Source organism: Kwoniella pini, chromosome 8 (assembly GCF_000512605.2).
Source record: "Kwoniella pini CBS 10737 chromosome 8, complete sequence".
NCBI lineage: Eukaryota > Fungi > Basidiomycota > Tremellomycetes > Tremellales > Cryptococcaceae > Kwoniella > Kwoniella pini.
Window position 1 is genome coordinate 848352 of NC_091723.1, and position 14416 is coordinate 862767.

The window sequence follows — 14416 nt, forward strand, 5'->3', positions numbered from 1 at the left end:
AACATAACTTTATCGTATTTATATGAAGCCTGATAACCATAAACTACGCTTAGACTGACTTATCTTCTGTCTGTTTAGCTTTCTTCCTTTGAATATACCCTTCAATATCCCAAAGTAATTTCCCAGTTCCAACTGTCCACCTTCTGCGACGTATCTTTCCATATACTGTATCATCGGGTCTCTCTTTCCACCATGTTTTCCTTCTTCTTTTCTTCCTTACTTTAGCTATTTCCGCTAATAAATCTACCGAATGACGTTTTTCTTCTATTCTTTGTATCTTGTAATCAACTGATACTGCCACACTAGCTACTATAATTTCGATACAAACTATAACCACATTAACTAAAGCTATTCTAGTGACTTTAGGCAATTCTTTACATGTCGACCATCGTAAATGTGATTCGAAATTAGGTATTTCAGGTGGTTTATAAAATAGTACTGATGAACATGATGGGATTTGATCGCTCTTTATCAACAGAAAGACTGTCGCTGAAAGTCATGTCAGATGAGAAAGCATATAATTGAATAGGAAGAGTTATATTTCAACGGTACGGTATTATACTGACCACTGTGAGGTATAAGGGATAAGATCATGATGACTATATGTAAACCCGATTGTAGCCAAGCTGTAACACTAAAAGAAGTTGAGATCAATTTGAATGACAATAACGATAGTCCGATTGAGGTTACTTACATGGGCCTACGTCTCAGTAGACCAATAGCTTCAAGAAAGATACCAGGAAGCAGATAAACGCATTGCAAAACAACCGTAACAGTGGTTATAATCCATCTTCAATTGATTTAGCTATATACCATTTCACTCCAAATATGTACTCGTTGATGGAATGGACTTACAAAACTAAAGGTTGTATCATATTCTTGAAAAGTAGAAAAGGTACAAGAGCGCTAAATATTAAATGAATAACAAGCAAGGATAGGTGAATTAAAGGCATAATTGGTGTAGGTAAATTAATATGAGTTGGAATAGGTATAGGTATTGGTATCTTAGTAGCTGTAAGTGGTATAGGTAATTTAGGAGTTTTGACAGACATATGATCTTGAATAAAATTCATAGGTGTTTTTGTTTTTTTTGGAATTTGACCATTCGCCAAAGTTGTCATTTCGATTTGATCCAAATCTGAATCTTGGGGTCCATGCACTGATAGAGGTCTGATATCACCTGCAAGTTTAGCTATCGTATTTGTTCTATTCTTTTCTTGCTGTTCTAGCTCATCGTTAACCGATTTATCCCTCTCCTGCAAATATCCTTCGTATGACTGATTAGCACCCTCGCCGTCTTGGCGTAAATTAGGATTAGAGGATGAATTAGCTGGTCTTTGATAATCATGTATCACTCGATTGTCTTGTAAGAGTACGGGACTAAGTGATAAAGATGATCTAGAAGAAGCAGATTTAGGTCTAAGAGGAGGCGGTAAACTATCTCTTTTGGGTAATATACTTGGTTTATTCGGAAAGCTGGTATTGCTAAAATAACTCGAAGATCTTCTCTCGTCGCCAACTCCATCTGGATTTATGATGCAGGTATCAGTACGTTCGACAAATTCAGATGGGCTGGTTTGCGGTGAGGAAGCCATGTTCTTTGAAATCATGGAACTTGAATCGCTTTGAGACAACATTGAATTGATTGAAGACTATAACAATCCACTTGCTTAATTCAGTTTCCTCTCTGCCTGATGACAAAGGCTGCTTTTCCTTTGTTTCGATGATCACTTCCTTTAATATCGCTCCGCAGAATTTCTGGTCGACAGACCAAGTGCAACAAAGGACGCTTGGAAACTTCCATTTATCTTGTACAGCCTTAAAGATCCAAGACAGCAGCAATTATCAGGGAGGCAAAGCAGAAAGTCCCCTGTCACAAATATAGAAATATATTATACTTGGCATTTACATGCAACATCTCTCTTTAATTTATTACCTATAATCCATTGAACACCATTTACCTAAATGGGAATCCACTTCCTTCTCCTAAGGTGAAATCGTCCCAGAAACCCTTAAGATCAAAGTCGAAATTAGTATCAAAATCGAATAGATTTTCTGGATCCTGATTTTGATTTTGACCTTGATTGTGCGAACCTCCGAGCATCTCGTCAATAGGATTTCTATTAACATTAGCACTTGCAGCACCCAATCCTAATCCTAAATTCGCTACGTAATCACCTGAAGGTATTGGCGGCATATTAGAAGCTGAATTAGATGATTGATATGCTGGTGTTGTTGAATCGGCATTTTGATTATTTGCGTTGTTCGAAGGTACGAAATTGAACTCGAATGCTGGGAATTGGAATGGTAATGGTTGTGGTTCTATACTTTCCGCGGGAAGTGTCCAAGGTAAAGGTGTAGGTTCTGAATATGAGTGAGAATTAGTAGGTAATGGTGTTGAAGATGTGGGTTCTGGTGATGGGAATCTTGATGGTACAGCCTGTTCAATCAAGTCAGCCGGAAATCAATTGTACACTATGAAAAGCAGATTATGAGCTTACACTAGCATCCGATAATTGTTCAAGTTTCTTGGATAACATCCTTAACATTTGACCATATTTATTGGCGGGATGGTCTTTCTCAGGACAAGCCAATACTAATGCCGTACATACATGATCCACCAATTCGCGTATGCTGGGTTTGGAATAGATGAGCTTTGTTTTTTTTCTGCGGCATACGACAAGATGAAAAGCGCTTACCGAGTTACATCTTTACCGGTGACGGCACCGGAATAACTACTTTTCAGAGCGAATACAGCAGCGTAAGAGATGTTTATCAAATATCTTGAAGGTAAAAACCTTAATGAACCCATCTGAGAGAGTCGAAGAGCGATAGCCATAATCTCGTTGGCGGACCCTATTGACTCGTAGATGTATATAGCGTCGGGTGATGTAGCGGATCCTGTGAAAAATGTGACTAGAGTCAGCGACACTGTGGCAGATCTTCGAGCATAGTGCACCAATCAGACTCACCTCGAGGGAATAGCTGAACGGGCTGTCTAGCTCCATCACGTCCAGCTTGAGCTTCAGCTTCTGCACGCCATTGAGCTCTTTTGACGTGAGCCGAGTAGCCGAAAGAAGAAATGTATAATCTACAATGCCAGAATCAGCTCCGACTCGCAGCTGAAATGACGTTGCTCACCTGACGAATTGGTAAGTCATCCAGCTTAATTCTCGTAAAGTCTGGTTCGACCATTTTTTGGGTTTCCAAATTGTTCTGTAGCTGTCTAAAGCTGTTTTCCAACGAACAATTAGCACGACCATCAACAGTGATGTACTAAGAAATAGAAGTACTCACCACGTCTGAAATGATCCAAGAAAAGGAAATATTCCCCTTGTCTAACCAATACCGCAGTCCTGCTTTTACTAGGATACAGTATATCGTGCGCATTGGTCATGATTTGGGTCAACTCCACTAAAGCTTGCATGAGCGAAGCTGAGTCGTCGTGAGAAGTGGAGGATGATGGATCTCCATCGTTGTGCTCAGATTCGGAGCCGGGTGAAAGCTGCAAGGGGAAATTCATCCTGGCTGCCGCTTCTCCAGTTTGCGATATATGTGAATATCCTACAAAGCATAACGATGGACCTCTGGACCAGAATGCTAAGCCTGTTCGAAGACGTAAAGTTCAGAAAGATGTCAGTCTGACCCATTCTCTAGCTTGAGACGTAGCTGAAGGAGACTTATCTATTGTACGGTCGTAAAGGTAACACCATGTCCAGACGCTTCTGACCCGCTCCACATCAGGTGTACGTTCATCTTCGTTAATCTCCAACGCAATCTGGTCCACTGAACGAGACGGAGAGGTTAGTCAAACAAGCTATACTTCCACTATAATAATGACTTACATCCTAGGAGATACGCCGCTCTGATCGCTAGACCAGTCAAACTCCAACTTCGCCTATTATCCGTACCGTGTTCACCGGCAGCTTCAGTACCAGGTCCAGCTAACATATCCAAGCTTGCGTCTTTTGGTGAAGTTGCTTTTTCTCTAGGGAGATGTTCAGCTAAAAGCAAAACACCTTCTACGAATCCTACACTTCCTGGTAAACCAGCAAAAGAATAATCTGCCATGATTTCTCGTAAAATTGGCCAAGTCTTATCATGTATATCACGATATTTGGGATCTATCGGATGACGTGAAGCGACAGCTACGATACATGTCAAAAGGAAGGAGTCCTTGTGTGCTAAATCTAACAGTTGATCTCGCGAGCGTGGTATTCGTGCCGTCTGAAAGACGGGCTGACAAAAATGTCATTAGTTTATAAAACAGGATAGAGAAGAAAACCCGCTTACTAAGGAAGGATGATGATCCCTGAAATAAATATGGACTAATTCTTGCAAGGTATTTTCATCCAGGATCCCATTCTTAATAAGATGGAACTGCCCTAGTTCCCTTACGGGCGAAGTTTCTGCCGATATATCCCATGATACTTGTTTATGAGCATCATCCAGCGAATGATGATGACCATGACCATGTCCATGATTTTTGTTTTTGGCCCCACTTATACTCAAATCAGTTTCGCCATTCTCATCCGTTGCCGCATTCGCTAATATCTCTAGGGCGTCCATCTCATTCGATAAACTCGCATTCACTATCTTTCTTGTACCATCAGGTTCGATTGTGCGACGCTTTTTGGAGAGGTGCCCAGGAGATTGTCCGGAAGTCACAGATGATTCGCCCAATGATCCCGGTGTGGTAGTATCAGGATGATTCTGCGGAGTCAGCGATGTATGAGTTACTGGCGGTAACATTTGTCCATTTTTATTATGACTATTCGTGATCGTTTGCGTATTTGATCCTGTTGGCGGCTGGACATTGTTATTGATATCTGCCCACTGACTTGGCTGATGGTAAATCGCTGTGGTTCGTTCATCAGGGTTCATTGGCTGGATGATTTGAGGGAAAGATGCGATATTCCAATCATTGGGGTTGACTTTGGTTTCGTATGGGGATTGTACTTTTGATGGCACGGAAGAAGGGTTATTCTGACTAACGGTTGAGGTAGATGCCGTTGAAGAAGGTCCATGAGCAGGATAAACTTCTGCTTGAGGATGCGTTATATCTACTGAAATATCCGCTGCTCCCCCTCCTTCTGCAGCTGATGAACCTTTACGTCTCCGTTTCTAGATCACAGAGTATAAGCTAACGATTTATTTACTCATCCAGCTCGACTTACGCTAGGCAGGAACACGCAATCTCTTTGTTCCCTTCTACACCGCGTGCACGGTGGCTCCGAAGGAGCGTTGACATCGCCTAGATCGCATCGAGCTTTTCGCAGTCGACAATGAACCTGTCGTTCAATGGTAATTTAGTGGATAACGAATGACATATATCAACAACGCTTGAGCTGATGCTTACGCAAGCTCGATACCCTCTTTTAGGGACGCTTCCCTCCTTGTCATCCTTCTTTTTCTTTTCCTCTATCGAGATGGAATTGGAGGGCCCTGCACCGCCATTTGCACTTCCTATCCCGCTTGTTCCGGGTTGGGTTTGAGGAATACCATTTCCCCCTAAATTCATACTGCTTATTTGTCCACTCGTTGGGATTCAATACAAAGGAGTTGATCACTGCACCAAAAGGTCAAAAAGTCTGTTCGTGGTGGAGGTGGTATTCTGGAAGGCGGATGACTAAAGTTGTTGTAATTACTGTTATTGTGTGGTCCACTAGTTGATGGCTGATTTTGGCTATATACTTCGAGGTCAGAAAGATAGTTGCTCGATATGGATCCACGGCCCTGCCTTTCTAATGCCTGGATGTTTTTGCTATGAATCTAGCTTTTGATGTATTGATTGATTTGCCGAGAAAATTATATATGACCCATAGGGGGATATTCTAAGGAGTTCAACTCCAATTCACTGGATGATCTATGATTTCCAATAACAATGAAACTTATCGCAATTAAGATGAACCGACCACGTTGAGGCCCTTCGGCAGGATGGCGAATTAAGTGCAATCGATGATATAAGGAAGGGCTCAATGATCTGACACTAGTCCTCAAAGTATGATGCATACGCAAAGTTTAGAACCGAGAAGGTACGAAAGTAAAGAATAGGAGGGTGAGAGGAGACCAACGCGGGGCCAGATACGTTGACAAACAAATTAAATTAACCCCAGTACTCATGTGTCACCTGGCGGTATTTAGTTCTTTCCCTTTCTCCTACCCTTCCTTTGGCTGTCATCTTTTTCTTCTCTATAGAATACATGAACGGTCCTCATCCGATACATACGACTTAGGCCTACGCACCGATTTTCTGATAGACATTCGGTATGCATAATGCAGGCATTCTAAACGTAAATCGGTCCAATAGCCTTGTAATTTTGAAGACAATATTACGTAACGAAGCCGATGACTCACTGTTTGTTCGACGGTAAACCGCGGAAGTCGAGTGCCGGTCCGACATCGCTCCGGACATAACCGTGTTTTCTTTCATATGTGCAGGCGTACAGGCAGAAAGGGAATCTTTAATCACGGAATAGGTCAGACTACTGCTACTAGGTGGGGAAAGAAGCACAGTCTTTCATACTACATAACAGAGATATCTACCTTTTCTCATCTTCTTCATCTTTCCATATACTTTCATAACGCTCAAATTTCATCTTTAGATCTATAGACGATCTTGTGAGTATCGCTCCAACCACTATTTTGTAGCATACCTATCGCTGACTATTTTGCTAATAATAGCTCTTTCAATTCTTCCTTTGCTTTTAATCACATCAACTCGACTAAGATGTCTTCCTCAAAATTATGGGCTGGCGGACCCTCTGTCCCCCTCGTCACAGCTATGAACGCTGATGAGTCCATCAACTATGATGCTCTCGCCAAACAAACTGTCAGACTTGCTAAAGCTGGTATGGGAATTGTCTTACTCGGTACAAACGGAGAAGGTGAGCTATTCTTTTGTCTCTGCAGGTTCTCCAAACAAAGTAGCTGACATGCAATTTCCAGCTTCTCATCTTTCTAACGAAGAGAGAAGAAAAGCCACTGTTGTTGTTAGAAAGGCTCTTGATGATGCTGGATTCAAGGATGAACCTCTTCTTGTAGGAACTGGAAGTGAGTAATCTCGTATTTAAAAACGGAGACAATTTGATCTTATAAGCTATGAGGCTGACATAGTCATGTCACTACCTTAGGCGGTTCCGCTGAGACTACTATCACTGTCACCAAAGAAGCTGCCGAAGCAGGTGCTACACATGCTATTGTTATCACCCCAGGATACTTCTCCTTCGCTATGGGCAGAGATAGAAAAGCTATCAAGGATTTCTTCAAAAAAGTTTTCGATAACTCCCCTATTCCCATCATGATCTACAACTTCCCGTAAGTTCATGTGTTCCATTATCCATATATGAAGCTTGAAGCCTAAATCGATTACCAAGCTGATATTTCTGGATCTTATAGAGGCGCTGCTGCTGGTATTGATCTTAACTCAGATGAGATCAATGAATTAGCTGATCACCCAAATTGTTTTGGTGTGAAATTGACTTGTGGAAACATCGGAAAAGGTCACAGAATTGCTCAATACACTCAATCAGAAGCTTTTACATCTAAGAGAGCGTCAGCTTTGAAATCTCAAACTGCTACTGGTCAATTCCAAGTTTTACCTGGTTTCTCAGAATCTACTCTTCCCGCTTTACTCTCTCGACATACTGGGTAAGCGAATTTCACTTTGCCATTCATCTGATTCATGAGCTTTCTGCTGACAATGCCTGGGGACCTATAGTTGTATCACTGGAACTGGTAATGCTATTCCTAAAACTATCCGAAAATTATGGGAAGCTTCCGTTGCTGGTCTTCAAGGTGATTCAGCTGCTCTTGCCAAAGCTCTTATTCTTCAAGATAGAGTCGCTCATGCAGATTGGACCATCGTCAAAGCTGGTATTCCCGGTACTGTAAGTGGATGATTTTTTTCGCACAATGTCCCGCCAGTACCAATTCATCCCAGGATAGAAATTCATGGATCTTAATTCACCCGGCTGACAATTGACATTTTGTAGAAATACTTCCTTGATCACTACGTAGAAAAAGGTCTTGGTGGACCAGCAAGATTACCTATTGGTGGACTTACAGATGACGTCAAGAAATTGATTGAAGTTGATCTCAAAGAAGCTTGGGAATACGAACAATCATTATAAGTTTTAAGGGATTTTGTATAGGGCCATATTGCATGAGCTTTGCGATGTATCATTATCCGTCATATCTCGTGTATCCTTTGACTCGTCATGTATAATCTGAGATTGGCTATGATGACACACTGATCTTTCCTTTCATCAAATAAAGGAACTTATGTATACTTTCCTTTCTTCGATAAGTTTGCTCACGATTCTGAAGGTCTTGATGACAGAAATTCCCCATATTTCTCCTCCCTGAGCTATATTTACGGTATATACTGTAAAGAAGACATCCATTTTTCTCCTCTTGGTAACTCCTATCTCAATAGAGTCTTTGTGTACTGGCGGCTCCTTCTAAAGTGAGAAAAAAGAATAACCATCGATATGGACAGAATTAAGACTGGACAAACTGATCATACGGACGATAGTGTGTTTTGGGATGAGGATCAAGAAGAAGAGGAAAGAGAACCATATGAAGGCAATCCTGAAAAGTGGACTGAGTTCTTAAAATCGTCCAAATATGATAACAGATATAAACACTCATTGAAAAGACAACAAGCAAGAAATGTCAACTGCAGGGATAGTCTCGGTAACAGTAATGATCAAGGTCAATCAAGTCACCAGGTGGATACGAATAAAGCCACGATGAACACTAGCAAAAGCCAAATAACTCCCAGTTCAACTTTATCCAATGATAACCCTAGGGACTACAACGATCCTCAGGGAGGCGATACTCGCTTCTCCCCGCAAGTTCACGAACACACTAAAGGACCTTTCGGTTTCGCCACTGTAGCTTCTGGTTCATTACTTCTTCAAGGTCCATCGAGAACAGCAAAGATCGGCGAGTTTTCACCATCAACATGCGGACAATACGGTCAATGTTCAGGAAAACAGGAAGGAATAAAGCAGTCGAAGATACGTACAAGGGACAAAATGGAAAATGAGTTTCAGAGACTGATGGACGAAGGAGATGGATATCATATAAGAGGATGGTAGCTGAATTTGATGATGATTACTGTGATTGAGAATAAGTTCCGGATAAATTCATAACTTTCACCACAAACTTGATCCTAATATACTAAATATCAGCCCAATTTCAATCCATTTGTTCATAATATATCTTGATAATTTACTTTTAGCATTTGCTGAATTACCATTACCATATGAATTTGTATTTTAATCAATAGTAAATGAATTTGGAATTTGTTGACTATCTACATCAACCCAATTTATATTTCCAGGATTTGAAGATTCATTCGGACAATCATGTTTTTAATGATTTTCGAATGATGTTGTTATACTCTTACCTCTTATATGTGGTGTTGCATATTGTCTGAGTGATCAATTTGCAAAATCATGAGTATAGGCTATCTGAATTATATAGTTCCAAGAATAAGAGGTTACGAGACTTAGGCAAGTTGGGATAGTTCATACATACATCCTTTGCACTTTGCGGTTTTGAGTACATCATCGTTATAACGATCCAACTTATTTTCAGTCAGGAAAGAATTGAGAAATCACTATCATTTGCTTGATCTGTTGAAATTATTGTAAGAGGTAAACATAAGTCAGAAGTTCCATTACTCAAAAACAAAAATAACCATCGAAATTTACAATTTGTCAATAAATCGAATGCATGAAACATAACACACAAAAGGCCGGTCTATCTATGTTGAAGGAAGTCGACTCCTGTTCCAGTCTTGTTCGCTTAGAGGCAGAACCAGATATGTGTTTTAAGCAAAGGAGGAGAGGGGAGTTCTATCGACCGAGCTGTATCTTTGGGATTTGTCCAGAAAGCTAAGCGGCAGCGAGGCCAGAAACAAGCAGTTTAAATCCTCTAAAAGAAGGTCAATCCAGTCGTGCGCATACATGCGCGAGCCCTTGTCCCGCGATGTGCTGCGGTACATCATCGAGAAGTCGAGGCCAGTGACTGGAACATCACAAAATATCGCGAACCCTATATCACATGTCCTAACATATCGCATTTGCATTTACGAAAGCTGATCAAGAGATTATTTCCTTCGCTCCTCATATCTTATCAAGTATTGGTTGTGATATTTCACCCGTATCTTCCTCAGCGTCATATATAGCGATGAGAAAGATACAAGATGATAAGAGATGAAAAGTTTCGTTATAACTATGTAGCATCTGTACTATATTACGTAGTTCCAACATTGGTTACACGCTCCCTGTATACGAGAAGCCGCCAACTATACTTTGTTACAGGATCAAATGTGGCCATCCATATTTGACCACTAGTCGTCATCATCTTCCTCGTCATCAACATCCAGGAATCCGTGGAAGCTTCGGATTTCCGGCGATCTTCCCGGTCTTCGTGAAGTGGATCTAGGTGGAACTTGATCACTCCACCTGTTGGTTTGGAAAAAATGGAACGGCCCGGATTGGGCTGGCTGGACAGGATGGGTGCAGGTGGCACAAGGGCCAGAGCTGTGATGAGGTTGAGGACGGAAGTAGCCTCTTTCTGCGAGGCAGATAGGACAGTCGTCCCGGGGTGGCTGTGTTCGTCTTCCAGATCGGTATGATCTGGCTGGAATGTTCTCTTCCTTCCATCTCAGCGCGAGTTCTTGAAATTTCTCGCTTAGGTTTAATTTGGCCTGTTTATTCAAGTTTTTGCCGTATAAAGAATCAACCGCATTGAGTATTGTCAAGTTCGCGAGGAATTGTTTGTCGGATCGGGGATCTGCATACCGTGACGGATTTAAATCGTAAACCAGCTTGGTTTTGGGGATACTGAATATTTTGCTGGGACCGCTCTCGTATAGTCGTACTGATGTATTGTGCTCGGGATTTACCAGCCGCATCGTGATTGTGCTATCTGGAATACTGTCTACACTGATCGAAACTTCATTGTTTGCTCTATCTATGATTGACCTCATGGAAAAGGGTATATCCGACTCTGCTTTTGGTAGTCCGAGATGCTGGTTGGAGATTCTTGTCGACTCAAGCTCCCTCATCTGCTGCTCTACTCTGACTCTCCCCGCGCCTGACACTGATGGATGACTGGGCGAGAAAGATGGGGGTATTCGGGCTCCGTCTTGCTCTACAAAATCTTCTCTATCAGGTTCACCACGGGTCGGTTCATAGCCTGGTGCCCAGTAGTCCTCGGATTCAGGATCACCGTCCGAGCCCTGGGAATGGCGTGGCATAGTTGCTGACGTTAAGGCTTTGGGGGAAAAAGATAGGTGGAATGGTAACTCACCGGATAAGGCAAGTTGCAGTCAGGTTGAGAACGAGGTCGCAGATGGCTGATTATATATGTTGCGGTCAGATATAGCGATCACGACTCACGCTCGATGTAAGCCTTTGTCCTTTGATATCTCTTTCTGAATGACGTCGAATCTTCCCTTGACATGATTGTCTAACGCGTTACCGAGTATGTATGACTTCATCCTCGTTCGGCAGTGCGGTGGGTCATGATCCTTCCTTTGACAGTGTTCCCAGAAAGCATTACTTCTTTATTCGGCAGTCCCGATGAGACCTTTCGCAAACTTCCTCTTTCCAGCCACATCTGACTCTTGCACCGTCGCTGATCTCAACTTCCCCCCAATGGCTTGGGTAAATGAGAGGGACACGATCTTCAGATTCAGGCTTGCTTCCTTGTATTACCCCAAGCGAAACCGTCCTGAAAATCATCTGATAGATGTTCGCTGCTTATCTATAGCTTGATAAAACTGCATAAACTCCCTTTCTGCCGGATATCCTCGGGGTCAATATTGATCATCAATTCTAAAAAAATGCATAGTGGCAACAGACATAAAGTAAAACTATATAAGGAGAGACACAACGGAATGGAGATGTAAACTGCCTTGGAAGAGAGATAGATAAGTCTGAATGTCAAAGAATTTACACAACATAAAAGAGCCAATCCTACACCACCAATCTTGTCGTTTGAATCCCACTCTATGACCTTGACCTCTGGACTACAGTGCCACTTCCACTAATATTGCCTTTGTCCAAGCTGTATGGCGATCGTTTCTATGACCAAAATTACTTTCGTACTTGAGCTCGCGTGATCAATGGAAAGATTGACCACAGAAGCAGCATATTGACTGGCAGTAGCATCCAGATTCTGGGAATGGTGCGGGCTTGCTATAAGCTACACGATATCCTCCGCGTGGGGCGGTATGGAAACGTCTGATCGAGAAATTGGGGTCCGCGGAATATCCCGTAGATTCAGACACTTCCTGGTGGTACCAACCCTTTGCACTGTCGAGTAGTGAGCTCGCCATACTTTGTTTGTATTTATCTGGGATATGAGGGTGGATGGCGTGTATAGCTTGAAAGATGTTTAGGTGCGCCGACCAAGTGTCAAGATCTAAGCTGGAGATACCCTCGTGATTCATATCATAAATGAGCGTAGTAGGTCGCACTTTGGTCAATTCCCCGTTTGGCAAATTGACAGTTTTACCTGCGAGGAACAACGTCATGGTAGTATCGGTTTCCCAATGGACCGCGATTCGGCGACTTTCGCCTGATTCATCGCTGTTTACAATTTCCATTCGGTCAGAGAGTGGTGATTGTGAGGCATCGGGAGGTTTGAGACCGAGTCTTTCATTGGCGGCTGCGGCCCACTCTACATCTCGAAGTGACTCTTCCGCATTTTTAAGTATTGTTGGATCGGAGTATGGGTCGGTCGGCTCTCGTCGCCAATCTCGATCTGCGCTTGTGCTGTCTCGTGTTGGTATTCGCGATCCAAGCGCTTGTTCAAACCTCTGTGACTCTCCTTTATTGGCACCATCATTCGGTCTGCAGCGTACCAAGCTCAGATCACTTGTGACAGGGTTCGGGTTCGTGAATCGTCTGGTCGTTGGTCTAGTCGAGCTGGCCGGTGGGATTGTATAGGTGTGAGTTCGACTGAAGGGGCTTTGGCTATCATCGTAGTACATATTGTCAGCTGAATGTTTCTAGTTGTCGTTGGAAATCGAAAATTTAATAATGTGCGTGTTGCAGAATGCGATGACTTTTACTTTCAGAGGAGGGCCTATATATAGCTAAGACCTTCGGACTGCGCTATCGAGACGACAATATCAGGATGCGGCATTTCCGAATATCTCGAGCACAACACGTCACCAGTGAAAGGAGAAACTCATGGGCCGTATGTCATCATGGGCAAACAATGATGCGGCAGTCCCGAGCATATGGAGCACAAAATGTCATATGTGAAAGGAATTATGTAGACATACAGGAAGAGCTTCTCTGAGAAGGGACCTCTAGGGATGTGATGTAAGTCGGCAAAGCCGCATCCGCGCAGAGCCAGGGGCGAAACACCTCATGAATACGTATCAAGACTGATTGAACAAAGGTGAGACGATGACGTTGCTTCAGGAAAGGGCTGGAGGTGCGCACCTCATCTGTTGACAGCTTGTTATCCTTTGCCTCCTCCCTGGGGTGATGCTCAAAAGGAAGGAATGTAGGCTGAAGGACGAACCACGGAGTGGCAGCATCAGCGCACCTTCTACAGTAGGTGATGTCATCCCACATTGCTTGACTGGCCAATCAATCCATCCATCACAACACACCTGAGTCAGCAGACGTTGTGGCCTCGAGGTCTGCGGCATAGTGTACAAGTTCTTGATACGACATTGACCTTTGCCAAAGAAAGGTTTATACAGAGACGAGATCGTCAGTTGTCGGGTACGAGGAGACAAACGAACCTGATCTGAAGTATGAATTTCGCCATACATGTGGTCAGATTCGCGCTGCTCATGCGTAAAGAAAATCTGTTATTCTGCAACAATTTATACATGCATGTTGTAGACATTCGGTAAGGTCATCATACATAACTACATGGGATCACGAAAGCCCCTATCCGTACCTGTCCTCTTCAGATCGGAGTGTACGTTCGTATGGATAAACATCGTTCCTTCGAATTGGCCTCAGTTGCGACCGCTTCGCTTCGTCCGTCTCGTCACACTCGTCCTTCTCTGATGACGGATACCTGTGATCTGAGCGACGATCGTCCTGGTAATATCTGTAATTTGTGGCTGGTCGATTTCCCGACTCCCTTAGGATTTGTCGATGTCGTTTGTACTCTTCTGAGCATCGATAGTCTTCAGATGTTGGACGATCTGAGCGGGATGGAATGGGGTGGTAATACCAAGGATCAGAATAGGGATGCTCGTGTGGTGAGTCTCTCTTGGTGAATTCGTAGTTATCCCTTCCTCTCTGCCCGAAAATACTCTCGAGAATCTCGATGTGCCGGGTCGTGTCGTCGTATCCCTGTAAAGATGCCTCATCATTTGAGGCCCTGATGCTAATGCTAAGATCGTCATGAGGGTTCTCGGAAA

At 42.9% G+C, this 14416-nt stretch overlaps 6 protein-coding genes across 6 annotated transcripts; 2 read left to right on the plus strand and 4 right to left on the minus strand.

The window, feature by feature from the left end:
- Positions 1-49: 49 nt before the first annotated feature.
- On the minus strand, positions 50-1595 carry I206_106071 (uncharacterized protein; the record flags this gene model as incomplete). The annotated part of the gene is made up of 4 exons (XM_019156623.1): positions 50-489; positions 567-634; positions 695-790; positions 856-1595. 4 exons carry the CDS (start codon positions 1593-1595, stop codon positions 50-52), a joined length of 1344 nt encoding a protein of 447 aa, XP_019010425.1.
- A 362-nt stretch (positions 1596-1957) lies between these two features.
- I206_106072 (uncharacterized protein) lies at positions 1958-5521 on the minus strand (the record flags this gene model as incomplete). The annotated part of the gene is made up of 11 exons (XM_070203232.1): positions 1958-2440; positions 2502-2634; positions 2700-2901; positions 2973-3091; positions 3142-3232; positions 3298-3606; positions 3694-3786; positions 3846-4239; positions 4294-5124; positions 5178-5291; positions 5360-5521. 11 exons carry the CDS (start codon positions 5519-5521, stop codon positions 1958-1960), a joined length of 2931 nt encoding a protein of 976 aa, XP_070059333.1.
- Positions 5522-6730: 1209 nt separating this feature from the next.
- Positions 6731-8132, plus strand: I206_106073 (uncharacterized protein; the record flags this gene model as incomplete). Its single annotated transcript, XM_019156625.1, has 6 exons — positions 6731-6887; positions 6949-7053; positions 7134-7317; positions 7399-7650; positions 7721-7889; positions 7995-8132. The coding sequence occupies 6 exons, from the start codon at positions 6731-6733 to the stop codon at positions 8130-8132; spliced, it is 1005 nt and encodes a 334-aa protein (XP_019010427.1).
- A 360-nt stretch (positions 8133-8492) lies between these two features.
- I206_106074 (uncharacterized protein) lies at positions 8493-9104 on the plus strand (the record flags this gene model as incomplete). Its single annotated transcript, XM_019156626.1, has 1 exon — positions 8493-9104. The coding sequence occupies one exon, from the start codon at positions 8493-8495 to the stop codon at positions 9102-9104; it is 612 nt and encodes a 203-aa protein (XP_019010428.1).
- Positions 9105-10363: 1259 nt separating this feature from the next.
- Positions 10364-11275, minus strand: I206_106075 (uncharacterized protein; the record flags this gene model as incomplete). Its single annotated transcript, XM_019156627.1, has 1 exon — positions 10364-11275. One exon carries the CDS (start codon positions 11273-11275, stop codon positions 10364-10366), a length of 912 nt encoding a protein of 303 aa, XP_019010429.1.
- Positions 11276-12142: 867 nt separating this feature from the next.
- Positions 12143-13015, minus strand: I206_106076 (uncharacterized protein; the record flags this gene model as incomplete). Its single annotated transcript, XM_019156628.1, has 1 exon — positions 12143-13015. One exon carries the CDS (start codon positions 13013-13015, stop codon positions 12143-12145), a length of 873 nt encoding a protein of 290 aa, XP_019010430.1.
- Between the last annotated feature and the right edge of the window lie 1401 nt (positions 13016-14416).